The 27,107-nt window shown below is 40.7% G+C and overlaps 1 protein-coding gene across 1 annotated transcript in view; it reads right to left on the reverse strand.

The window, feature by feature from the left end:
* The window catches only part of LOC125893502 (RNA-binding motif, single-stranded-interacting protein 3-like), a 103,424-nt gene that overhangs the window by 49,257 nt on the left and 27,060 nt on the right, over positions 1–27,107 (reverse strand). The window contains exon 4 of the mRNA XM_049584215.1: positions 261–418. Within this exon, the coding sequence (XP_049440172.1) occupies positions 261–418 (158 nt within the window). The remainder of the gene's footprint in view (positions 1–260; positions 419–27,107) is intronic.

Genomic DNA, 27,107 nt, shown 5'->3' on the forward strand with positions numbered 1-27,107 from the left:
TTCTTTATCTACTCTTTTCTTGCATATGTCACATGGAGCGTAAGGCAGTATGCGTGCACTTGAAGCCCGCAGGGTCAAGTGTTTCCAACCCTCTGGGTGATTAGCTTGTGTAGCATTAAAAAACATTGCTGCTTTTGGGATTTTAAAGTTGCGTCCTATTACATCGCAATATTGATTTAAGTTCAATTAACTGGTCAGCCCTCCCCACATATAATGGTAAGTGACAGTTTGTGTGCATGTATGTCTTTCTCTGTGCACACCTAGCAAAGCCAACTCCTCTGCTCAGGCCATTGGCGTCCCTCAGTATCCGTGTAGAAATGACGTGACCGAAGGGCTTCAGCATGTTCTCCAGCTCCTGCTCATCCATGGACAGCGGGAGGTTCGAGATGTAGAGGTTGGTGGGGTCCTGCTCCTGTTGCTGTTGGAAGAGACAGTGACAGAAGATGTGGAAATAGTTACCATCACTTCATTTGACCTTGCACAGGCATACGTTTCAGTGTCAGAAAGAAGAGAGAAATCGCATATTTCAGTCTAATCTTAGAGGTTTGAACACCGGTTGAAAAAGCCTTGGTGTAACCTTGAAAGTAATCATTGGTATTGGGTCTCATAATATAACCCTTTATGGTATTTTTCTTAATAATCAAGCTTAACAAAACTACTCTCTGCGAGATCAGTAGTTCATACATGTAGATATGAACTGTGATAACCAGCACAGATGTTGGATTTCTCCTCAGTTCAGCATAATAAATCCAGACAAGAGATTGCCCTTGTGCTAAGCAAAACAGTTATTTTCCTTTTAAGTGTGTAAAATGCTCAAACTGGAGTAAGAGATGTAAAAGAGTGGACTATAACCTTCCACTAAAAGCTAGTTTTGCAGCAGTAAATGTATTAAAGGTTAAGGTAGTAGCATTCAGGTTCTTTATTTCCATATTTATGACTGAATATCCAACTGCAAAAGAAAAAAAATCTGTGAATTTAACTCAAGTGGCAAACTCTCCTCTAAAGAGGAATAAACATTTCACTGAAAAGGCAGCACACCGGCTTCACACTCAGAACCCCTGAAGCAATAAGGAAACCCCCTCAGGATTCATAGATGTTAACTGAGTTGCATTAATTTTTTTTCAAGGGAATGAGGGAACTTCCTTCTAATGTGCCTCTCAGTTAGTTAGACTGGTATACTTCAATTATTTTTGTTCTGTTTAGCAGCACTCCATTGAAATGATCCTCCGCAGGAGACCAAAAGCCTGTGTGTGCATGAGTGTGTGGAGCTGGAGTGCTGGCAAATTAAAGAGGGATGGATGCAGGAGAGGATTTGATGGAGGGTGCTCCATTTTGCTACTGAGACAGCCAGAAAGGAAGTGACAGAGAGAGAGAAAAGGGGGCGTGATATACTTATGTTCTAAAAATCCTAAATATGTGATTTCCAGACATTATTTCATAATTTCACAAAACTGTGAAAGCTTCTGTTTCATTGTCCATGAGATTCAATGATTCATAATGATGCCTATGTATTCATTCACATCATTGAAAATCTTGATGGTAGTCTACATGCATGTCCAATACAAGAGGAGTCCAGCTCTATTACAATAAGTGCCCAAGAAGTGCCTGTAAAGTATCTGATACATTATATCAGATAGCTCTTCATATTGAACAGTAGTGTCTCACATATTTTATATTCCTCTCATCTCATGTGCAAAATCAAGCAGCAGAAACACAAGTAGCCTCTCCTCTTGTCTCTTTTCTGTCATTCTCCTATCTATGTGAATGAGGTGCTTCAGTTTTGCTTCTTGTGTTTGTGTCTTCTTTCCAGGTTACACAATGGAGACAAGGTCATGTGGCTCAGGCTCCAGCTGTTTGGCAACACCTGGAAGCTGCTTCACATCATCCTAGATCCATATATGTCCACAGTCTATGTATCATTTTATGATATGGATTGTTTAAATTGTAATTTTATGTTGGTATGATCTCTACACACAACATCTACTGCACATCTGTGCATACTGTGAGAGGAATCTCTCCCCTGTTTCTCTTCCTGAAGTTTCCTAAGGGGGGCAGTTTTTCTTGCCTGGTGATGGTGACAGACGGTGTCATATACCGTACAGATTGTAAAGCCCCCTGAGGCGAATGTGTGATTCGTAATATTGGGCTATATAAATAAAACTGACTTGACTAGACCCTAACAAGTTACACAGTGACACTGGATCCTGTGCTGTGCTGGAAATGGACACTGTTTGTGCATTTGATTCCACTGTTGTCATGGAAAATGAAACAAATACTAAAGTATGTATAGTGTTTGCTACGCTGTATGCTTCAAATTATATGGTAAGACTTAGTGCTATGTCAAACAACAATATATGTGTGCTGTTGGATGAATACTCTGTGACAAAGAAGTTGCCCTATGTGGCTCATTTTGAGCATAAATATTTCTTTTATCCATGGAGGCTTTTCCTTTGCATGCGCCAGAGCTGTTTGATTTCATGAGTGGGAGTTCCAAGTCTGGCCGACTGTGACCAAAGCCATCTATGTAATCAGTGACTCAGAATAAGGAGAACAGCTCCAGTGAAGAAGTCTGAAGTGTTTTACCTTTCTTTCTGTGTCTGAATATCTCTGTTTGTCAGCAGGGATTTTCCTTTGGCAGAGTGTCCAATACACAGAGTGGCACAGTTGTCTTCCCACACAGGGCAGCAGGCTTTGAATGTAATCTTTTACATTTGCGTGCATGCTTGTGTGTGCGCGCACATTTATGCAAGCAGGGACATCAAAGGCGTAGAGTTATATGTAACAGCTGTGGAACCTGTCATTGATCTTAGACTCATCTTCCTTTAAGAGTTACATCACTGAGATCATCAAGACCTTCCACACAGACCTGGGTAAAATAAAGTTCCACTGCTTCTCAACACAGACCACATAAATATGTTGCTTTTATCAAAGGGCAGGTTCACAATTTTTTAGGCCTGTCTTAAAACAACAGCCTGCCATTTTTGCACAGAACTACAAATGTAGTTCTGTGCAAAAATGGCAGGCTGTTGGTGCTCTAGTCAATGACTAGAGCACTTTTATTTATAAAGCCCAGTATCACAAATCACTATTTGCCTCAGAGGGCTATATAACATATGACATCCCTCTGTCCCTGGATCCTCAGAGCAGATATGGAAAAACTTCTCCCAAAAACCCTTTAGCCAGGAAAAAAATAGAAGAAACCTCAGGAAGAGAAACTGAGGAGGAATCCCTTTCTCAGGACAGACAGACGTGCAACAGATGTTATATGGACAGAACAGATCAACATAATAAATTATAGAAATCCATATGTCAAACCTACCCATCTACCTAGTAGTACACCCGCCTCCTCAACTACCTCTACACCACCGGACCCTCCCCAGCTGTCATCCATCGATACAGGTTCAAGTTCTTACTGTTCTGTGTTTTAACACTCGGTCGATTCAAGGGGAGCATTCACTTTATGAAGTGTTGTGGCGTGCCACAAAAGAAACAAAAAGAAGATACTCCATGTGTGAGTGATATGTACTTGCACACTTTCCTATAAAATGAGACAACAGAGCAGAGGCAAAGAGGCAGACAAAAAGCAGACCGGCAAGATGTGGGTTGGAATTGAGCACCGAGACATTGTTAACTTAAACAACCCTTGCATAACTATATTTTTGGCAGCATGTTGCGTGTTGCATTGAAAGTCATTATTTCAGAGATGGTCCGAGGCGAGAAAAAAAAAGTTTGTCAAACTTGGCTTGCAGCCAGCCTCCATATTGTTCGCTGTTGTCCTGAGGTCTCTATTTGTCTTTCAGAACCCTGAAATAAACCCATGCTGGTTATAAAGTTTTTGGAAATGCATGAGTTGAAAGTGACTATTAAGAATTTCACAAAGTGATAATTCAGGGAGATGGTTTTCAAAGTAAAACATTTCAGTGAAATAAATTCTGTGGTATTTAAATTTGAACATCAAGTATGCAGGAGTGATTAAATGCCAAAACTTGGTGTTCAGTTGTTGATATATTTCCAATCTTTATGGTAATGACTTGCATCCATACACAACAGGATGATTATCCAAACACACACACACACACACACACACACACTAGTAATATTGTACCTTACCAGATTACATTTACATCACCATCTACGAGACATTTGTTTATGTTGTGGCTGCAGTGTAGAAAAGAGTGCCAATCGCAGGATCCCATGCCCATACAATGGAGTCAACCTTTGCGTTATGCCTACTTTGGTTTATATATTAGAGACAATGTCAAGAACGACCCTCTTGCCTGCCTCCTACTTTTTCACCCATAGCTGTGCAGTTCAAAGGATGAAATCAGTATGTGCTTAGTGAATATGCAGATTTTGAAGAAGCACTTAGAAATGCCTTTGAAACTCTTCTGGGGACTGCTACACATGTTAAATAGCATTCCACCTTTGTCTTTTGAGACAGCTGGTTTTCACACCTGATGCGAACCATACAAAGAACGCATTACACATGCTCAAGACCACCTTTTCAAGTGGATCGACAACCCGTGCCAGGGTCTAGCACACAGTATTCACGCTAATCAAACAAACTGGACTCCGTGCACCTAGTATTGGTTGAAAACAGACTTAAAAAAATCATGAACTTATCCTTTAATTATTTCTCACAAGGCCTAAGCACATTCCAATGAGGCAATTATTAAAGCCTTCAAACACTTGGATATATAATGTAATCAAACATGTCTACATGCTCTACTAATAAAAATTGCAAACTATTCTTTCAGTCAGGGTTACAGTTAGTTTTATTTTGCTAACTTTACTTATCAAACAATTTAATTGTAGAATGTGACCTTCTCAATTTGTATCTGACTACACTGTGAGCTCTCTGTTTATGAAATCAAGATATATTCTGGTTTGCGAAGGCCTGAACAACTGCCTCATGGGACCTTGCTCATACCCAGCAAGAAACTGCAGCGCAGGGGTTAGATTCAATGAGACTGTGTTATGCACAATAGAAAATAATGTGAAACAATGGCTTAATAAGGCCTGGGTTGAAAACAAGTAAATTTACATACTCAGTTGCTGTGAGAGGGCTGTACGATACAAAGGAGAACTTTTAAGGCTCCAAAAAATATGAATACCCAGGAGAAGATTCAGCAGTGAAACACTGTCTTGAGCTAATAAGGCTAAAGCTCATAAAGGTACCATTGCACATCCAAGGTACAGGAATTCAGTGGAGAAATCACTGGAGAAACTCAAACACACCTATCGCTGCATGTCACACTATTTAAAGTTACAAGTCTCTGAGTTTCTGTCATTCAAACAAATTAGCTCCAGAGCACACCTGAGGCTATGCTCAGCTGTGCACTTCAAACTCACACTGTGGCTGTGGACTCTGTCATTATCAACAACAACTTGCACATCAAGACACAAAGGGTTTCAATTTCCAGTCGACAGTTACTCTGTGTGTAGCACAATTTCCTCTGGCCGTCCGTGGAGGCAACACTGACAGAATCCTGTTCTCCCTGTTTGCAAGCCATAAAAAAGATTAAATGGTAAAACAGAAGATTTCCTATCCCTGCGGTCAATGTGGTTGCAAGCTAATTTCATGCAAAGACAATGTGTCTTAAACACAATCTCACAGCGGTTTTCCCCGATTCCAGCAAAAAGTGGGTCAGCTGTTTTGTTTCTGCACACATTTTCCGTACAGTGTGCGGTTACTGGAACAAGGGGGAATGAATGCAGATTTGACGCGAACAAGAGGGAAGCCTTAACCTCTCCTCGGCTCCTCCAGTCGCTGATTATGTGCATGTCTGTGCCTGCCTGAAAATCCATCGCTTCCTTTGTATCATTTATATTGTCTCAATCCGGGGAAATCAAGAGTGAGATGGGTACAAAATCAACAGGGGTGTGTTATTGAAATCACACCACACTTCACTACACCATCTCTCGGCACAGCTGGCTGTGAAAACATTTATTTGCACAAGTACTTCAGGGATATGAACTAAAGTGCTTTGGAGCACCCACATGTGAATGAACTCTGCTTGACTTTGCTCAAAGTTGCCGTTTGCACAAAGTTACTTCTCAGTGATCTCTCACTCTGCATGTTGCAAATGACTCACCTCTCTCCCTCTCACTCTGTCCCCTCTCTCCCTCCGTCTCTTTGTCTCTCCATCTCTTTGTCTCTCTCTCCCTCTCTCTCTCCCTGTAACATCTGTCATGAGCTGGAAACAGCTTCACACCAACTGTGCCTCTCCCTGACTGTGTAGCCTGCCTGCCAGCCAGTCAGCCTGTGTTTTCAGCCCCATTAAACCTCATTGCTGTATCATTATAGCAGGTCTGCACCTCTTATCATGCTACTTCCTGGTTACCCTGCAATGCAACAACACCTGCTGAAGAGCTAGAGGGTAAAGAGAGGGCAAAAGCAACGGTTAAATACCTGTGGAAAAACACCGGCTGGGTCTGTATGCAAGATGGATGGATGTGAGGTGAGACGGTACTTTAATGTCACATTTCTTTGCAGTCCCGCTTGCATCTTAAATAGCAACACTTCACATCAGAAATGACACATCACTGCCTTCCAAAACAACCCTGAACAGGAATGAGCGAGTATTGAAAATGGATGGATAGAAAGAGGAGGACAAATTAAGTGAAGACATAAGCCAAAGAAATGCTTTGAAAACAACTAGCAGAGCACTTCCATAGAGAAGCAGTATATGATTAGAGAAAAGAGACTTTCTATTCATTACGTGTTGGCTCCTTCCTCTTACCTTTCAAGCTTGTTTTACATGTAATCCTGCTCATTTCCTCTTTTAATCCATCTATTCTTCCTTCTCATGTGCCTACCTTCAGCCCACCTCCTCTCTATCCTTAACTTCCTCCTTTCTCATGCTCCCCCTCCTCCTCCTGTCCTTTCCTCTATTCCCTATTTGCTATTCGCCCCTCCTCTCCCTCAGATTAAAACCTAATCTCCTATAATGGTAGCCTAGCTGTCTAAAATGCAATCTGAATGCTTAATTAATATTTAAAGAGCAAAATTTTCATTTCCTTTCCCTCTTGCCTCCTTGCTCTTTTCCCTCCTCTGTATCTCTCATTTCCCTCTTCACAACATCCTCATCTCTAGTCTCCTTCATTTCCTCCCATTCCTCACCGCACCCTCTTTCTCCCTCCGCATTTCTGCCTTCCTCCATCTTCCTCTTCCTCATGCCAAGTTCTAATCTTTCATAATGATTGTCTGGGTGTCTAAACGCTCTCTAACGGCTTAATCAATACTTAATGAACATACCATAAATACTTTATGAACCCTAAACCCTGAAATCCCCAGGGTTTCATTAGCCATGGAGATATACACTTTTCTCCATCTTCATGGTGACTGGAGGCTCAGTGAAATCAACACTGGATACTGATTACCTCATCATTTAGTCTCTGGTCAGTTCATACTGTGTTTCTGTGGGCATGGACTTCGGCTGCTGCTGCCTCTAATGTGTGTGTGTGTGTGTGTTTGCTCTGTGTTTTAGGAATTAGACATGTCTATGTGAGACGTTCTAGGATATATCTTTATTGCCCACCAGGGTAAAAATTTGTTAATGGAAGCTGGCGTTAAATTAGTCAGCTGTGCATATGATGTATGTCCTTTCAGTTATACAGGTCTTAACACATCACCCACATGTTAAAAATCTCAGCTTTTGTTAATTTGTCTGTTACACAGCTTTACATTTCTTGCTGGATTTTATTTATCTACATGTATTACAGAACATGGAAATATCTAACCATGATCAGAATTTCAGATGTGTTGCTGTGTGTTTCAGCCACCTAAAGGCCACTGCAATGCCGTGTTTTTGCAAGTTAAGAGATCCCACAGCTTGCGGATGTACCGCCTGCACTATTCATCAAATGAGGAGCCACAGCTAGTTATTTCTTCTATGTGTTTGTGTGTTAAATGTCTCCAGAGAATCAGCTTTAATACGCATTAAGACAAAAAGGGTATGGACTTTATCGCTGTTGTCACATCCCTTCAACTTCCAAGAAATAACAATTTTTCAAGCAGTAAAAAAAGAAGACTTAACCATGCACTTTGAAATTTTTACACCAGTTTTTTGCTGTGGTTAATTGGCTACAAAGGTCATTTACCTTTGCTAACTTTTTAAGGATGAAGCTCGTGCTCAAGCATCACCAGAACTGGGGTTAGAGGCTTTTCAAGTGATGGCATACTTATAAAAATATTCAGAAGCTGAAAAGCTGTTTTCCACTCTGTGGCTCTCTAGTGGCTGTGAAGTGGCAAAGAAACCCTGACTATTCAAAGAAACGGCATCACACTTGACTAAGTGAGAGACTGACTATGTTTCAATGTTTAATTCAATTTCATGACGGGCAGAACGTTTTTCCTCCCTCTGGCTCCCAACACTGCCTGCGTCTTCACACTCTGCATGACTCATTTAAAGCAATAAGAGAGGCCTTTCTAGATAATGGGGACTACACACACACAGCTCTCATATTCTCTAGTCACATGTGCAGTTATTACTCATTTTACCCACTTATTTGCATGTTTGCTTCTCCTTCTCTCCAACCCTCAATCTTTTCTTTCTTTTTATTTTTTTTTTTTTTGCTTTCGCATGCTCTCCACTGTCCTCTCTTTATCATTGCAATTGTAGCATGGCTTCTTCCCTTCTCAGACCATCTTTCTCTTTTTTTTCCCACTCAGACAGTCTCTACTGTGTGTATTAAAAGGCCAGTAATTCATCACAGAGTCAGAGCAGAGTGCAGTCCCTGCTGCACACCAGTGTGCAGGCTGCTTGTCTGCCAGCAGTCCAGAGCTAGAATCAATCACCCAAACCTGAGACACTGAAACCATCAGGGAGGGTCAGACAGAGATAGAGGAGAAAGAGAGAGATGGAGAGAAAGCTGGAGGGAGGGAGAAAGGCTGGAGGTGGACATATAGAGAGACAGAAAAAGCCCTGGGTGGATTAAATAAACATTTCCTGGGCTGAATGCAGATCAGAGTTGATCAGTGTCAATTGCCCTTGGGTGTGATTTGAAGGAAAAGATACTAGATGGATAAATGCCTAGATAGACTAAACAACATCCGGGCGTGATTGTAATGTTACATCTGTCGTGCAGTGTTTTTTTTTTTTTTCATGTTGATGTAGCTGTTTATTCTTCAGAGCGACCACTCAAACACAACTTATGAGTGTGGGCCTGATTCCTGAGAGCTGAGTAGAAGTGGTGTCATTTCCTGTGGTTATGTGGTTGTTGTAACTTCTTGATGGCTCGGTCCCAGACTGTTTTCAGCCAAAAACCCAAATGTGGCATTTAGACTCATTGAAAAAATATGATGTGTCTTATCTTGTGGGGACCCACCAGAAACAGGCTTTTGATCCATTTTGGGTTTAAGATTACAATTTTGGCCAAATGGGAAAATGTCTGAGCGGCCACTGAGGGAAGCCAATTGAGAAAAATACATTTTTTAAGAGCTATGCTATGAAATATAAAACACATGCTTATGGACATAGGCAGAAAAAGAGTTATTTAGATTAGACTGTTGAGACCCACGGCAACTAACTGTGCCAAGGCACTGCTGCATCATATAAAACCCATGTACAAGGATTACACACACAGACGCCTACAAATAACAGACATAATGCTTTAAAAACATACTCAGTGTGAACAGTACACACACATCCCCCTCTCTCAGCTCTTTTTCTTTTCTCTCTCTTCTCTTCTGTAGTACTGAATGCTGTAATCAGGGCTAATGGGACTCAGCTGTTGGCCAGTCTAATTACCTGGAATGCAGACGGATGATCTGGGAGACAGGCCTACACAGAAACACACACCAAACACACACAGTCAAACGCCTTTCATAGACACGTATTTTTCTTTCATGCACCTGCCATTCAAAGAAGAATGCGTGTGAGTCAGCATGAGCTTGTTTATATGTGGTGTGTGTTTCTTTGTGTTAACAGAATAAACATAAAGTATGCATTTCTTAAAGGTCAATAAAAAACTAAGGCAAAAATTTCCATTTCTTCTCCAAGTCAGGAATTCCCTTAGCGAACCGCCTGGCAGAGAAAAGCATGTTGCTAAATTCACACAGAACGTCTCCAGTCTTTATGTCTCCGTGTTTTTATTAACCAAATAATTCTAGTTATTTTCAGTCTGGGGCATATTTCCCATCGCTTTCACTTATGCTGTTTATTTCTTTCCAAGTTCTCACTCATTTCACAAAGGCTAACCTCTCTAGAAAGGTGAAGTGGATGAATTCTAAAACAATTTCTCAATGCTAAAGCATAAGTGAAATAACCTTGAGTGAAAATTCAAAATACTTTCTACTAAGAGATACTGTCTAAGCATTTTTAGTGGCATGAAAGAGCAGCATGTGAAGAGCTCTAAAACTCCTACAAAGTTCATTATAAAGGGATCAAGAACTTGTATCTTTTAGAGTCCAGATGGGGCTGATTAAATGGTGTCCAGAATATAAAACATTCAACAACAACACAAACATTTTCTGTCTCAGGATAATAACAGTGCATCCCAGCCCACAGATCCAATTAGTGCATACTAAAGAACAACAGAAAAAAGATTGAGTAGACTTGAATGTTCATGAAAAGAGTGAGATTTTCAAACAAATCCTTTGCATGTCTGATAAATGTGTCTCAGTGTCATTCGAGGCCTCGTCAGCCTGATGTCGTAGTGTCTGCCTGAAAAGAGAGCAGGCTTCAGGGAAATCCTCGCTCTAAATGATTAATGGAGTCTAGAACCAACGAAGGGGAGTTGTCTCTGACTCTGCAGGTACACACCCTGTTGACGCCTGTGTGTGTGTGTGTGTGTGTGTGTGTGTGTGTGTGAGTGTGTATGTGTACGTCAGTCCACATTTGAAGCTGCACCATCACAGTGAGTTCTGTTTAGAGGCAGTTCAGAGGGACTCATTAACGACAGCAGCTACACATATACAGATACAAAGAGACATAAAAAAATAAAATAAAAAGCATACACAGCCATAAACAGAGGTGTCACACTAGGCTGAGATAATCAAGGCAGGAGGAAGAGAAGCATGGATGAATGAAAATTAAATAGATAAGAAGAGGAAGTGAGGAAGAGGGGGAATAATAAACAGAACAGAAAGATTGATGTGTAGAATGTACCTGCAGCCTAACTGTATTATTCTGACATTATGCAAAAATAAAAATATAACTATAAGGACTCTAAGGGAGCACAGACCTTCGTCAATGCCAAATGCCCTATCTCTAAATTCTGAAGCTGCAATATACAACATCCTTCTACACTGTAAGCTACTGGGTCAGCCGTGTGTGGGTGAGCGGCCGCCACCATGGGTTGGGATGGAGTTGTTGTGGAAGCATATGCCCACCCTCTGGTCCCTAACCCCCAGGTCCGTCGTAACATTGTTAACTCTGTCAGCACTGTTGCATTGTTGGGACTACACTGCTAGCCTCCGTCATTCCGGCTAAGCCACCTCCATGTTTGTTTGGGACGTCTGAGGTGAGAATCCCGGCCAAGACGTGTTTTGCCAGATTAGCTAAAATGAAAAATAATTTTTGTATCCACCCCATAATTTGGATTATCTTGGAAAATGAATGGGTCTCTTTCTTAGTCCATGCTACATTCTTCCATCAAGTCTTCATGCCAGTAACTTCCATGCAATCCTACCAACAACCAAAGAGACAAACCAACAAAGCTAACCCAAAAAATGACTTCCTTGGCGGAGGTAATAACACTATTATAAAAGAAAACATAGTTGTAATAGAGATAGATCAAGGGGGACCTGAGAAAACTGAGATAAAGTCCTCATATAAAAGAATGTTTCAAGAATGGTTTGACAGTGATTCAGCACGAAAAGGGGTTTCATCCTATGGTATCCTATGGTAAAGTGAGAATCTCAGGATGTGTTGAACATAATAACTAATATCTTGCAGCATCTTGACTATGCAATACCTTAAAATCAACAACACTGATGTAAACACTTATTGACAATCATTGAGGAGACCTCTGTAATGTGTTGTCTTGGAAGTAGTTAAAAGCTGAGCACCATGATGTTGAAAGCACAATAATATATAAAGCATGGACTACTTTTTAAAGACATGTGGTAGTTCAAAATGACTTGGCTATAGTTGAGGGAAACAAGATTTCACCCCTAGAGCTACGTTTTAATCACAAAAGAAGTTAGAGTAAATTATTAAACGTATGTCTATAATATACAACCACTTGTGAGAAATTCCAGCTGCAGCGAAGTAAACTAACTCTAGTACAGCTGTAGTCCCAGCTATGTTGAGAAAAAAAAGGGGCGGCAGTAGCTCAGTCCATAGGGACTTGGGTTGGGAACCGGAGGGTCGCCTGTTCGAGTCCCCGTCCGGACTAAAATATGGAGCGTGGACTGGTGGCTGGAGAGGTGCCAGTTCACCTCCTGGGCACTGCCGAGGTGCCCTTGAGCAAGGCACCGAACCCCCAACCGCTCGGGGCACCTCACCAAGGGCAGCCCCCTCACTCTGACATCTCTCCAATTTGTGCATGTATAGGTCCTGTTTGTGCATGTGTGTGTCTTTCAGACCTGTGTGTAATTGACAAGCAAGAGTGAAAACATTGAATTTCCCCTCAGGGGGATTAATAAAGGAAATAAACTTAAACTTAAAACAAGGCATCTACTACAAAAAGCAAAAACTACGGCCAAAGCTAACAGACTAGCTAACAACATGGATACACCTCTGGAGACAGGGGGTCTTGTCTATCTGAGCTGGAGAAGACCTGCGTTGCCATCTCCTCCAAATTGCAAGCTTCCGTCACACCCATAAACCAATCCCTACACGTGCTTAGCAAAAAACTTGACAAATATGAGCCTCACTTTGCTGAGACGGAGGAAGCCAAATGTAAATGGTCTTTTTTTGAGAAGAGGGAGCGGTTAAACAAGGAATTTTGTGTTACATTGACTGACTGACCAGGTTTTAAGGCAATATAAAGTGGTATATCATCAGCAAAGTAATTTAAAAAGGATCCTGTGTGATATATGAGGTCCAGTAGCAGCACTATATGTAGAAAATAAAAGAAGACCCAAAACTGATCCCTGAGGTACACCAAATGTAAGGGTTCAGAGCTGGAAAACCTCTATAACAGCAAGAGAAAAACCACTCCAAGCAAGGTAGCATGAGATTATTTTTGAGTACTTAATGTCAACATTTTTTTCAGGCAATAAATAAGAATAGTCAATGGAATCAAATAAAAAAAAGATTTGAAGTGAAACATCAGTAAGCAGTTGCCTACAGATCTTTCTCACATTTCTGGGTCAGTTTCATTTAGTGCTGCACCTTCTTATTCTCTCTATACCAGGAAACAAACATCATTTTTTAACTTGAGTCAGTTATGTAAACATACTATCTCTCTGATGCAGCTTTAATAATTGATTTTAGTCTGAGTCGGATAGTCTTTTTTCATCAATAGGCACCAGTTTTATGTCTCCACAGCTTATTGCTAAAGTCACCACTTTGCACACCAGTGGTATTTCTGTTTTACTGGACAATATCTTGTAAGGAGTGACAGAAAATGTGTGGGAGAGAGAGGATGAGAAGTGGTCAGCCGGTCAAGAGCGAATCTCTAATCTTGCAATCCTGGGCGCATGGCCTGCAGTCTACACTGGGACCCTGCATTACCTACTCTAACAGAATAAAGGCAGGTTTAACTCTGCTCCTAAAATGACTCATACTACCTCTTCTATTTCCCCTCACTCTCTTCTCCTTTCACCGAATTGCTCCTTGATTGCCTGTCTGTATCAGAGCATTTCATTAGAAAAATGCAATATACTAGAAGGCCTGCTGGATTGTTGGATTATCGTTGAGGAAGCACGTTCTTGCATAAGGAAGGAGAAAATTAATAAAGAAAGTTTTTTAGACAAACTTATTGAATACAGGTTTTTTTCTTTCTTTTGTTTCTGGCGTCTTTTTTCCCCTGCTAATGGCACGTGGCTTGTCCTCAGACAAATTATTGGGAAATGAAGTTAAGAGCCACAGCCAGAGAGAAAACAAATTAAAGGGAAACTGCAAAATTAAAAAAAGTTCTCGAAAAGTGCAGGGGAGGAGTAGGTTTGTGCTCTCGGCACTGCAGTGATTAAAACATAAAGCACTGGCTCAGACACAAGAATCACATTGGCTCTGAGGGAAGAAAGAGGCACTCTTAATTCTGACCGAAATTGCTGTTTTTTCCCTCACTGTGTCATGTTACATACATGCCCATGGGGAAATGCTGTCTGAAAATTTGTATGGGAAAATTACAGCAAAAAACCCCCAAAACAAAACATAAAAACAATTCACAGATTAAATGTTCATCCATGTCTTAGTGATGACTGCAGAAATCCCACCATGCATCTGTTGTATCCTGCATTTGAACATTTGTCAATTTTCAAAGCAATTCCTCTTGAGAACAGCGAACAAAAGTCAATGTTAGAGTGCAAATGAGGGGCTTTAAGGCAAAGGCTACAACCTTATTCTCACCTTAATTGCACCACAATATAAGTCTAAAAATGAGACTGTCATATATAACACTTGCCGCACTTATAAAAGTTACACAAGCTGGTTGACTTGCTGTATTATGGGGAGTTAAGCTGTCCATGTCCACCCACACCTTCTGCTGGCCTCGGCTATAAAGTCCTGGAGGAGACGAATGCTGGTTTACACTTCAATAAAAGACCTTTTTCATCAACTCTGCCGTTCTCCCTACATCTGTCACGCTGGCAATCCCGCCATCAAGGTCAAGCATGTGCATGTGGGCGAGTATGTGTGAATGAATTTGTGTGTTGTAAGACAGCAAGTATGACCTGAGTGCAATCAAAATAAAGGTAATAAGTTATTTTCCCTGCATGCATTTTCCTAGTGACTCCAGGGGCTTCAAACGGGAGAATTTCAAGGCTAAAATATGTATCTCTCATTTGTTATTCAGTCATCCCTAATGGCTATTAAAGTTTTATTTACCTTTAGCACCATTGTTCGCGTTTTTCCTGTTTCTGTCTTCATCATTCTAAACACATCCTGTTCTAGGGATTTGTTAGACTTAACAATGTATTGATTTAACAACCGCAGCTATGTATACTTGGTTGATTTTCACACAGAGTAATATCAGTGACTGAGCAGTGAAGTCAGGGTTAGTGGAGTCTCTGCCTCTAATACAAACTAATAGAAACACACGTTCAGAAAAAAAAAGGGTGTGCACGTGTGCATGTTGTGTATTTTTGCGCTTACACCTGACACTATTTCATCCTGATCAATGCTTTTGTCCCACACACCCAAAGCCAGAAAGCCATGGCCTGTTGCCATGGTTATCTCTATTTGAAACTGGAGGGATTAACCTCCAGGGGGATGGCTTGGGAGACAGTGAGAGGGAGATGGAGAGAGAGAGAGAGAGTGAGAAAGATGAGCAAAACAAGAGGGGAAAAGTGAGAGAAAAACAACTACTGGCGAGAAGAATATAATGACAGAACTTTATCAAGCCTACAATAATATAAGGACAGAGATATAGATGGATACATGGGTAGGATTGGAGAGGTTAACAGGTTATGTCCTAATAGCGTACTGTCTTGTGCATTACATAATTGCTCAACAATATACTGTACAACCACAGCATTTTAACAAAATAAACACTAGCCAAACACAAAATGTTATGTGAATGACTTTATTTACTTCTACTACGCTGCCAACTTTATTCTTTTCTTAAATTTTGTTTTGGTTTGGATCGGCTTAGTTTGCTTTAGCCATGCAGAAACCACTGGCCTGGATTTCAAAACTAAATATTGGGATTCTCCCGCTGAGATGTTGCTTTTCAACTGGCTGTCGTTATACTTTGTTATATAAAAGCAACAAAATACAGCCGCTGCATCACACTCTCGGTTCAGCAAAGGATCCTCTTTCTCAAATGTAAGCATGAGTTTGAACCCCTCGCCTTTTGGTTGAACAACAGTCTCTGTGCTACAGACGACGCATTCAAAGTAACATGTAGGGGAATTAATTTAATATGCTGGCAGAAAATAAAAGCATGTAAACTGTACCAGTTTTTCATCAGAAGGTGGCTTTTTGAAGATACAAGTTCTTTGCAGTACGCAGGCTCTCTGAAGATGTGCTTGTGTGGTGCTCAGATGTGAGAGCAGAGATTTTCTCGCCGTCTTTAGATGTTGGGACGAGGGCACAGTGGGGCCAGCTGACAGCTTGGCGGACCAAGGTTATTTACTTTTAGAAAGGGAAAACCAGCCTGAGTCAGCAAATACTAAAGGGCAGCCACACACACAAACACACAGGCTCATGCAAAGGCACATGCACAGACATCGACATCTAAATCTCTGGTAAGTGCTCACACAGATTCCATCCACACACAGTGCTTCAACACACACATACACACGCACACACACACACCGCCAAGAGGTTAAGTAGGCTCATCGCTAGAACACCATTGAGAAAACAGCAGCCTAATTATCATCATATCCTCCACCAAGGACACCTCATGACAGCACACTCACATTCATCTATTCATTTTACCTGTACAAACCACATCCTCCCCTCTTACAAAGCCATTAGGCTCTAACAAGGGTCCTTAAACACTTCCAGCCAAAATTGAGCAGCTTTAGTGTCCTCCCGAGACAGTGCCTCGTTAAAGCTCCGTCATATGAGCACCCACCACAAACTGGCCTGTGTTCTATTTCAGCTCCCAGCAGTGCCATAACACCAAATTTCACTAACTAATGCAGTGCCCATTCAGTACGTGCCTGTTCAAAACAGGCCGACTGTTTGGCCTCCTGTATTGCAGCTTTCTCTAAATGATTATCCAAACAACTTCACACTCCACACTGCATTTTTTTTGGTTCCTGAGCAATACAGCTGCCAGGACATGCACGTCATTTGCTAATAGCTAGCTATTTGGGACTGGGCTATTTCCAGGGACAAAGCGTTCATTGTGAGAATTACTTCACTGATGCTTGAAATGTTTGACTTTGCTATGATGCAACATCTCCACTCTCTTTTCCATCATCTGTTCTTGAATGTAATGTAACGAGTGATGGAGAGCGAGCTGTACTCGGCATGCCATCTGTGTAACAGTTAATAGGGGTCCTTTCTCTATTCACTGCAGTGTGTATATAACACGCCGCTAATAAATATGTACCATTTATCTCAAGAGCTTGCACTCCACACTGCACTTCCTTGAATCCTCAGCAAGACGCCCTCCAAGTGTGAAGTGGATTGGATTAACGGTTGTCAAGAAAATCAAAGGACAGACAGACAGACAAAGACTCCTCCCATTTTAGTTGGATATAACATCTGATAACCAAGATCCCATTACTAACCAGTCAACCAATTAATAATAACCTTATCGCTACCACAGGCTTATACACACCACACACACACACACACACACACACACACACACACACACACACACATAAAGAACTGTAAGCAGTAATTACGTATGATTTACTATAATAGCATGCATAGGAGCATGGACCCAAGCACCTCTATATTTAACATTCATAGGAGCAGCCAGGAATTTTTATCCACTTGCTGGACCATGGCTGCTAATGTCCAATTTGCCCTCTCTAGCCAGAATGTGAATGTTCCTGAAAAAGGACTGCCAGTAGCAGTCAACTGGCTCTTCTAAGCTCGTGCCACATTTTATCATTTTCATTTTTAGCTGCAACATGGAGGTAAGCCTGCAAAACTACATAATTATTAGTCATTATTATTACTGAAGAATTATTACAGTATTATTGCTCTTTTTCCCCTTGAAGCAGTCTTATCTCAACATTATCCAGAAATTAAGATTTCATGACCTTAACTTTTAGAGTGACTGTTGCTCCATTAACTCAACCTGACACTTTACAGAAGCAATTATACAGTATGCTATCTCTTACATCCTGCGTGAAATAAATTGAACATGAGACATATCAGTCTGAATGATCATCATGCTCCTTGCTTTTTCCTTGAAATCTATATAAGTTAACCAATAGATGGCAGTTTAATCATACACTGTTAGATAGATTTCTTGTGTGGAGGATATGAGAAGAGAACTGACTGAGTGCCTTATTATGAGCCAAAGTGTAGCTTAAATTGCTCAAATTGTTTGGGATGCAGTAAGACGTTTTACTGAAAAAAGTAAGTGTTTTGCATCTGTAGTTAATACAGCTGAACCTGGAAAGTACTAAAGAACAGACTGACATGGTGAATTTACTGTAAGGAGCTCACTGCAATCACTTTCATAGAGATTGAGTAAAATATTCTGAAATTTAATGATTGAATCCATTTGATTTATTAGTTTGGATGGTCAACATTTCTTTGTGGAACAAGGGACGTTCAACAGATCCAAAAATGGTCAATCAGAATCTCGTTAATTTAATAGTGATTTATAGCTTTCATAATGTAACACTCTTATTACTTTTTTAAGAGCAAGTTGGTAAAATCGGACTCCAGTCCGTCTGGATGACGTAAAAGGATCGGGTCACCCAAATCATAACAGATCTTTTCTAACTTATTGATATCAAGCCATGCAAATGAACATCCCGCTGAACCCTGTTCAACCTTTTCAACTCTATAGGAAAAAAAGCAGCAAATAGTCAAATGTTTGTCTTGGACAGCCACAGCTGATTTGACTGACATAATTCAAACTCAGGTACCGCCCCAATCCTAGCCCTTCTTGTGTGTAAAACCTCACTGTATGTACTGTATCTATTTTGCAGAGCAGTGTAAGAGAACACAAAGCTAAAGGTGCATTTTAACCATGCAAGTACCTCCGTTCTCCCCAGAACCACAGATCCTTATAAAGCCTTGGTTTTATTCTGAATTCTAAGCAAGAAAACAGTTCACCTTTTGCTGCAGAGACATACACATGCACGCAAATCTTTCATCTGAGTAAATGTTAAAAGGACCAGCAGGCATTGCAGGTGTCTCGCTCCACCATCATCATGATTCCTAGAGCATCTCTGTTTAGATCGACAAAGACAACTGACCCTGAGGAACTCAGCGAAGAAACTTTTCAAGAGGAAGAAGTGCAATGGGGATGTGTGATTGAAAGAAAATGAAAGACAGGAGAAAATAAAGAAAAAAAGAAAGACAAGTGAAGAGGTAGAGTCGACAGGCTGATAGGCACAGCAAGGGAAAAAGCCTCATTGGTTTTCAGTGGGCATGTGCAGACTCAGACGTACTAAAAGGTTACAGCATTTGATTTGTGATATTCTACTCTGAAAGCTCTCTCTCCCTGTCTGGAGGAGCAGTTTGGCTACTGCTGTCCACAAAGTTTGATCGATGGCTGAATTATGCCATCGGATTGTGAATCTAGCCGACTCTGCTGTCTGCCCAATGATAAACAACAAACATGCCTGGCCACCAATAACAATGAGAGATGTGAGGACTGAGCAGCCAATCAGAAAATAGACTTAATAGTGTCCCCATAAAATAGGGACATTTCAGTCAGCCGCTCCTACTTCCATTAATATACTTCATTCATATGTATTCCAAAGCGTGTGTGGAATACACCCTTTTCTTCCTCAGACCCTCCTTTTCTTCAAGCCTTTTATTTCCTTCCTGTACTTCTTCCTTCTCCTTGATCACTCTACATTCCTCCCTCTTGGAGTTCAAGCTGCCCACTCTATATTCACTCCATCTCTCTCCATCCTCCCTCGCTACAGTTGGGCTTCCCACACCCTCCCCTCCATCAATCTCTGCATGCACCCTCCCTCGCTCCAGCAGCCCACTCAAAGGCTAATTCCACAGAGGGAAAGAATGTGAGGAGAGGCGTTTTATAGTGTTTTCCAGTTATCTCCGTCCTTATAGAGCTGTTCTCAACCCAGCTCCATCAAACCAAGCACCACCCCCACTCTCCAGCTGCCTACTCCATTCCTCCTCTCGTTCGTGGCAGTATTTCCCTCATTCCTCTTTGTTTTCCATCCTCTCTGGGGTAATGCTGAGGTGATATGAATTTGAAGGGTTTCAATCCTAAGTGAGGCATTCGCCAGTTGAACAACTTCTTTCTATAAAGGTTGACTCCATCTGCATTCTTTTCTGGGTTTTTCTAATAAAAGCGCCCACTCAGCTGTTAGCAAAAAGCAGTGACATAGAGCACTGATAATAATAATTTTGAATGGGGTTGCATGAGGTCCTTATCCAAAGTTAGTGTAGATGGCAGTTGGCATGCTCCCAGTTTGGAATAGCAGGCAGGAGTACTGCCATAGAAGCTAATCAATGTGGTACAGTGGACGGGAGCAGCAGCAAAATGTATTCAAGCCACCTTAAAAAAGGCCCACCTTAAAGTATCAGTTTAAATGTGCTCTATATTAATAATATTGTACCACTTTACTTTGTCACCAGACAGCCCTTTCCAACAGGGAACTAAAGCTGTTATATCCATCACTTTGGAGCCACCAGACCAACACATTCTCACTCCTATCTCGTCTCATATCGATGTTTGGTCATGGACCTTCCACATCCAGATACAACGTGAAAGGTACCCTGGGTAGGTTGGTTGTTGCTATTCTGGGACACCGTGTAAAGTTCTGTCTGTTACATGCATTGTCTTCTTCCCAAATACACTTCCGTTTTCACAAGAAATTTACCATTTACATGCAGTCTCTTTCAAAATAAACACACTACGTCAGTCCAACAACACAAATTGACGTTGTTTTTTTTTCCCTCCAACAACACATGTTGTTGGGTTTAGGCAACAAAAGCACGTGGTCAGGTTTAGCAAAAAAGAACAGGGTTTGGCTTTTAATATTACGGAACAGGAACACCAGTCTCCCAGGTGAAGGTCAGGGACACCACTCTCCAGGGTGAAGGTCAGTGTTTGTTCTACCCATCTATCCACCACCCTTCCCACCTGCCCTAATGGGAGTTTTGCCGCCTTAACTTTCCTTCTTGTCCCGCTAAGTTTCCCCCTGACCCTGCCGAGCGCCACTGATCTATAACGGTAACTGGCCACGTATCATGCCCATGTTAAAGGATGGCTTTTTTTTTGTCAGTGTCTGACACCGTAAGTCACTGCCCAAGTGCTGGATTATGACAATTTTGAAGTGAGACCAGGTTGACCAGACACCTTTGCAGGGCTCAACAATAAGGATTGCCCGATTGCCCAGGGCAAGTAAAACTCACGGTCGGGCATGTAAACTAACAACTCACTTGCCCGATCAGGCAAGTTGCTAAAAATAGTAAAAGTTAATAACTAATTGATAAAATAAATGTATTTTAAAATGTGCTCTTCTGCTCTGATGCAGCGGTCTCTCTGCCTGAAGTCACAGGCACAGCTGTGTAACAATGTCCTGCCCACAGCCCCCATTGATATTATTTTGCACAACGGACGCTTCATATAATAACATAACAATATACTATTTATGGTGTTATGCCATTGTGTCATTTCTGTCTCTACATGGTCACGCGTTAACAATTCTCCTCTGCTCTCTGTATCGCGCACGGTGGAGTTCCGCCACACACACAGGTGAGCACGCAAGAGCGGCTCGGGCCACATTTTCCTGACCAAACCTGACCCCAAGCCCAGTGCAGTTTGTCAGCTGACAAAGTTATTGTTATGGACAGTGTGTAGCCTAAATAACCATCAAGAGACTGCTGTTACGCACAGACAAACATGCTGCTCGCACAGCAACTCAACACGGCTTGTGTTGCGTTCAGGCGTTGTCACGTAAATAACAACTTCCAGCACTTAAATAGGTCATAGCACAACACAGCAGCATGTCAAGTGACTTTTTACTTTATTATTTTCAATAAAATCGTATGTTCCTAAATCTTGAGACACCTCATATGTAAGTTAGACAGACATTTCACCTGCTCATTACTGTGCACAAATGTACTGTATGTACTTAGTCCTAAAGAGCCCTTCTGGTGCCAGTAGATATATAGAAACATCCCAGCAGGCTGTGCTTTGCAAGCATACAAAAAAGTTTTTGTTATTTTCCATGCGCTGCTACAACTCCATCCTAGGGGAAACACTGCTGTGTGCGTTTTGTGCAACAGGTGGATGTGGTAGTCTACTGGTAGAGTAGAGAGAGAGCTAAGTAGCGTTGAAGTAGAGCAGGGCAGAGAGATGGAAGCAAAATATATTAAACCTGGTGTTAATACAGCAGAACTGGAGAGAGGAGTGAAAAATAAATAGAGGTGGGCATGGCTCAAGTAGGGCGCAAAATTATAGATGGAGAACGATTGACAAATTTTTCCCTTTAAGCTGACTAAACTATTTGATAGCCGCTTAAATTAAACAATTTTTATAGGGCAAGTAAAAACTGACTTCAGGCAAGTAGATCTCTGACCAACTTGCCCGACCGGGCAAGTGAAAAAAAACCTTAACGTTGAACCCTGCTTTGACAAAAATAGTAATTTTACCTCTCAGAACACGTGAATGAATGGTCTACAGCTGCTTTCGGTTAGTTTGTTTGTCTTACTGTGTGACTTAATTCTCGAAAAAAGGTTTGGCTCAGTCATGAAGAGGCCTGGGGGGGTTAAATAATGTAGCAATGTCATCATGCAGAAACCTACATCAGGTCAAGTGGAAATACTTTTTTATAAGGGTTTAAGAAAATAACATTTTTAAACTGAAAAATGCACTTTAACTAAAATTTGAATGTTTGGCTTTGAAAATATAAGGAACACTGTTTGGAAACTACAGAATGATATAAAAACTTCCAAAAATATAAACAACAAAAATAAATAAATAATGGAACTGCCTTTAAACAAAATGATGACGTTTAGTATATTTAGAAAGGGACAGTGCACATTAATTAACATGATCACTTAGGTCACGTAAATGTGCCAGATTTAGTCATACAGGCTAATTTCCATCTGCAGTCCCTGGCAGATTGGTGGTATATGTGTATATAAGAACAAGACATAAGCACAGATAAAAACAGATTGATGACATGTCCATAGAAGGGCACATAAGCAAAGAGCAAACATATAACCATAGACAAAGGCACATAGCAAGGCACATAAGAAAAAAAGACACTGGTTCATTGTTTCATTAATAAAACAATGACATAAGCATATGACCAAGAACATTAAGAACATTCTATACAAAAGCACAGCACAAAACACAACATAGACCAAAGCACATCGCCACAAACAAACACACAAAAGCACAAGGCATAGCACATAAGCAAGGACAACAGCACACAAGTACAATTAGCAAGACAGTGACATAACCATATAACCAAAGCACATAAAGAGAAACGTACTATACAAAAGCACATACGCCCTAACACACAGTAAGAGAACGAGGACATAACCACAAGGATATAATGTAAGCTCATCATCTACTTTTCATCTGAAATAATAACAGTGTTGTTGTTGTTGTTGTTGTAGCTTTGTATTGTTATATACTTATATTGCTACATGTGTTGGGACAAACTTTGTTTTCAATCCATTTCACACAATGTTGAGTTACCACTAGCAGATTCATCTGGCCCTGGGGGAGACATTTTTATGACATGTTCACCTCTTAGACTTGTATTTCATTTGATTTAATTCATGATAACATTGACAAAACATGACTGTGTCATTGCAGAAACAAAATATTTTGGCCTCTAATTAACTGTGCTGACTGCCCAGTATGTACTTATATTTTATTTGGCATGACCTCATGTCATGACATCATCGCCCAGATGCTGGTTTTCTGCTGTAGTATTTATTCTATGGGTTGGGATCCCAACTCCATGCTCTCTGCAAGAAAAAGAGAAGGTTCTTCATAAAGCAGCAAAAATCCCTAAAGGTCTAAAAACATGAAGTTTTCAAAGCTTTTCTCTCTGATAGAAAATCCAGCTTTGGAGCTCTTGGGACATTTTCTTTCAGAGTGTAGCCATCACCACTTAACTACCACCCAGTTTTCTTTTTGCTCTTTTTCTGCTGTCAGGCATGATGCAGGGAAGTGCCGAATTCATAGTGTGTTAATTGCTGCTGTCCACAGAGACATCAGCACATTATGAGATATAAAACTAAAAATCTGTGACTTAAATTAACAACCACGGACCTTTTCATACATTAGAAAATGTCTGTTTTGCTGAAGTAAGGATTCAAACAATGCCTACCCATGACAGCATTTGCACATATTTTCTCTAACAGCAGGTTGTAGGTAGGGCCTTTATAGAAACATGCTTTGGTACACAGGACGTGATACATTTTAACATTTCCATCCATCCTAAGCATTTGATTGAATTAAACAGATGAGGACCTCAAAGACAACTCAAACTTCATCAACACAAAAAAGTGTCTCAGTGGGACACAGTGATCTCTGGGAAATCAACACACTTAGTAACAACGATGTTGGCAAACTACAGAAAACAAAAAAGGGACTGTATACATGCCAGTTTAATCATTTATTTTCCCTGGCAGTTTCCTTATTCAAGTCAGTACATTTGTTTCTATCCCCTCCTTTATGTACATTTTCAATGTGCTCATTAAAAACCCTAAGGGGAAATGCCAAAAATTTGGAAACAATCTTGAAATACCACAAAAGAAGTTTTTATTCTTGGAAGACTAAGCAAATGCAACCAACTACAATGTAAACAGATTCAGCAAATAAATGAGGACGTACAAAATTTGTGACTCTCAAATATTTGTGTGGTTTTCTTCTAAAAGAGGGGGGGGAAACCTCTTGTATAAAGTAAGCCAAAGATATATATTTTCATTATCAATGTAACAAATAAGAAACCAGAAATATACAACAGTGGGCTATACATTACACCACAGGAGAAACTACTGCTAACTAACTAACAAATGACAGGTACAACAAGTTTATTTTAATAAAATAACTGATATATGATCTGATCTAATCTGATATCAATACCATTATTGTTAAAATAAATACAATTCCCAAAGTCCCAAAACTTTATGGTTCTGCATAGATAGTATAATCTCCACTACAAAGCAACCATTGACCAGACATTTTTCAGCAGCATTACCATTATCATTGTCTGCATTACCTGGCTACAAGGTCATTAATGAGGTCATTATATGACAGCTTCTGTGCAAGTTCTGCATCGATGCTGATGACAGAAAGACCACCAGATGTTCCTGTCCCACTGTTGAACACAGGTATGTTTTAATGAGCTTATGTTTCAAAAAACTTTGCTCAACAGACAGATGCAACAGCAACCACTCTTTGCAGGGCCTCGCGGTCCTGTTTGGTGCTGTTTCCATACCAGGCTACAATGTTCCCCGTTAGGATGTTATCATTGGTACAGAAGTAGAAATTCCTCAGCATTTGAGGGGGTAGACGGAATTTCCTCGGGTAAGGTAAAACAGCCTCTGCCTAGCTTTTCTTACAACTGAGTTTGTATGCAGCAACAAGGCCCTCAGTGATGTGGACACCAAGGTATTTGTAGCTATCCACCCTCTCCACTGCGGACTTGTTCATTTTAAGGGGGGTATAGTTCCTTTGCTGCTTCCTACCAAAGTGTACAATCACCTCCTTAGTTTTGCGGATGTTCAGGAGTAGGTTGTTGTCCTGACCCCAGCGGGTCAGGTCTTCTACTCTCTGATTGCTCTGGTAATTCAGAAAAAAGCAACACTCCCGCTTTAAGTACTTAAATTATCATTTTTAATGAAGATAGTCCATAAAGTATTTATGAGATGGGAACCTTTGGATGGATGGCTTTTGGCCGAATATCACTTAAGCTACAGTATGCCACTCCAGGCTGGATAAACACAGCAAGTTCTTTCAAACAACACACTGATATTCAAGAGAACAGCCGACTGTAGAGAGAGGGAGAGAGAAACTACAGTGTAATAAACATAGAATTTTCACATTGCATGTCTGAATTTTTGTAGGGTGGCCTGACTGTAAATTAACCTTGAAAACATTACATGTCTCATGCTACAATTGTTGTGTTTAAGAGTCCAAACAGGCTATTATGCAAAATTACATATAGTGGCTTATAATGAGTATAATAAGCAGCAACACAAGTGTTGAAAGTAGTCTAAAAATAGTTGTTTTGTCACATGCCACAGTTTCCTGTTGTCTCTGCTAAAGTTGTGTCTCATCCTGCAGTGCACAGTGATATTTTTTTGCTGAAATTGAATCAGACCAGTTGTTTCTATCTCACTCTGAAATTCGTATGTTGTTACAAAGCCAACTGGCAGCCAAAAACTGTTAATTATACTTAAAGAATAAATGTTCTTGAGTTTGTACTCTTTGTGTTTACACTGTTTTGTCACACCCTATTAAGTATGTTAGGCTAATTACTAAGATTTTAATAGGGGCTGCAGCATTGTATCTCTGATTTTGGTCCACATGCAATCCCTTTTGATGGTATAATACACAAGTTAATGCAGCGCAATAAAGAAACTGTTAAGTGTCACCAGAAATTATCGTGATTACTGTTATTATGAGAAATATTTTTTTTCATTAGCAATGCTACAGAGGCACATTAATCACCCAAACATCCATATTCATCTTCATTTTCTTTTCCATCTCTCTGCCTCTTACACACTCTCTTCCTCCTATCACGTCCATCTCTTCCCTTTCTTTTCTCACTCATCCACTTAACTTCTCCATCTCTCTCCCTCCTCCACACACACTAACATAAAGAAGACACATACGCATGCAGACATACACACAATCCAGGGCTGGTAATGCAGGGTTAATAAGATTGGAGAGCAGCTGATGGTTGTGCACATTCAGGCCAGATTACATTTAATTCGATTGGGTTTCACTCACTAGGCTCCCTCCAACTCCTCTCTTCTCTCTCCCTTTATTTCCTCCTTCTCCTCATTGTCCTCCTCTTGCTTTTGTTGGACCAGAGGTGGTCTGGCCTCACAAAAAGACACAGGTTCACACACAGAGGTACAGCATGTGCACACACATACATTCAGCTTTTATTCTGGAGTGGCTGTGAATACGCACGCACACACACGTCCTTGGCCACTCTGCTGTCCTCCACTCCAAACAGAATGTGATTCATTATCTGTATTTTACAATGTCAACTCTGCCTTGAACCAGACACAAGGATGAGGATATAGCACATGGGGAAGAAAAGAACATTTTAATTAATCAAATGTCTAATCTCATTTTTTTTTTTTTTAAATCTATTTTAAAATGTGTGCATGCTTGACTGTTGTAAAACAATATTGCAAATTAGATTGGCTCCTGCTGTTGGATAACACATA

This window comes from Epinephelus fuscoguttatus, linkage group LG8 (genome assembly GCF_011397635.1).
Source record: "Epinephelus fuscoguttatus linkage group LG8, E.fuscoguttatus.final_Chr_v1".
NCBI lineage: Eukaryota > Metazoa > Chordata > Actinopteri > Perciformes > Serranidae > Epinephelus > Epinephelus fuscoguttatus.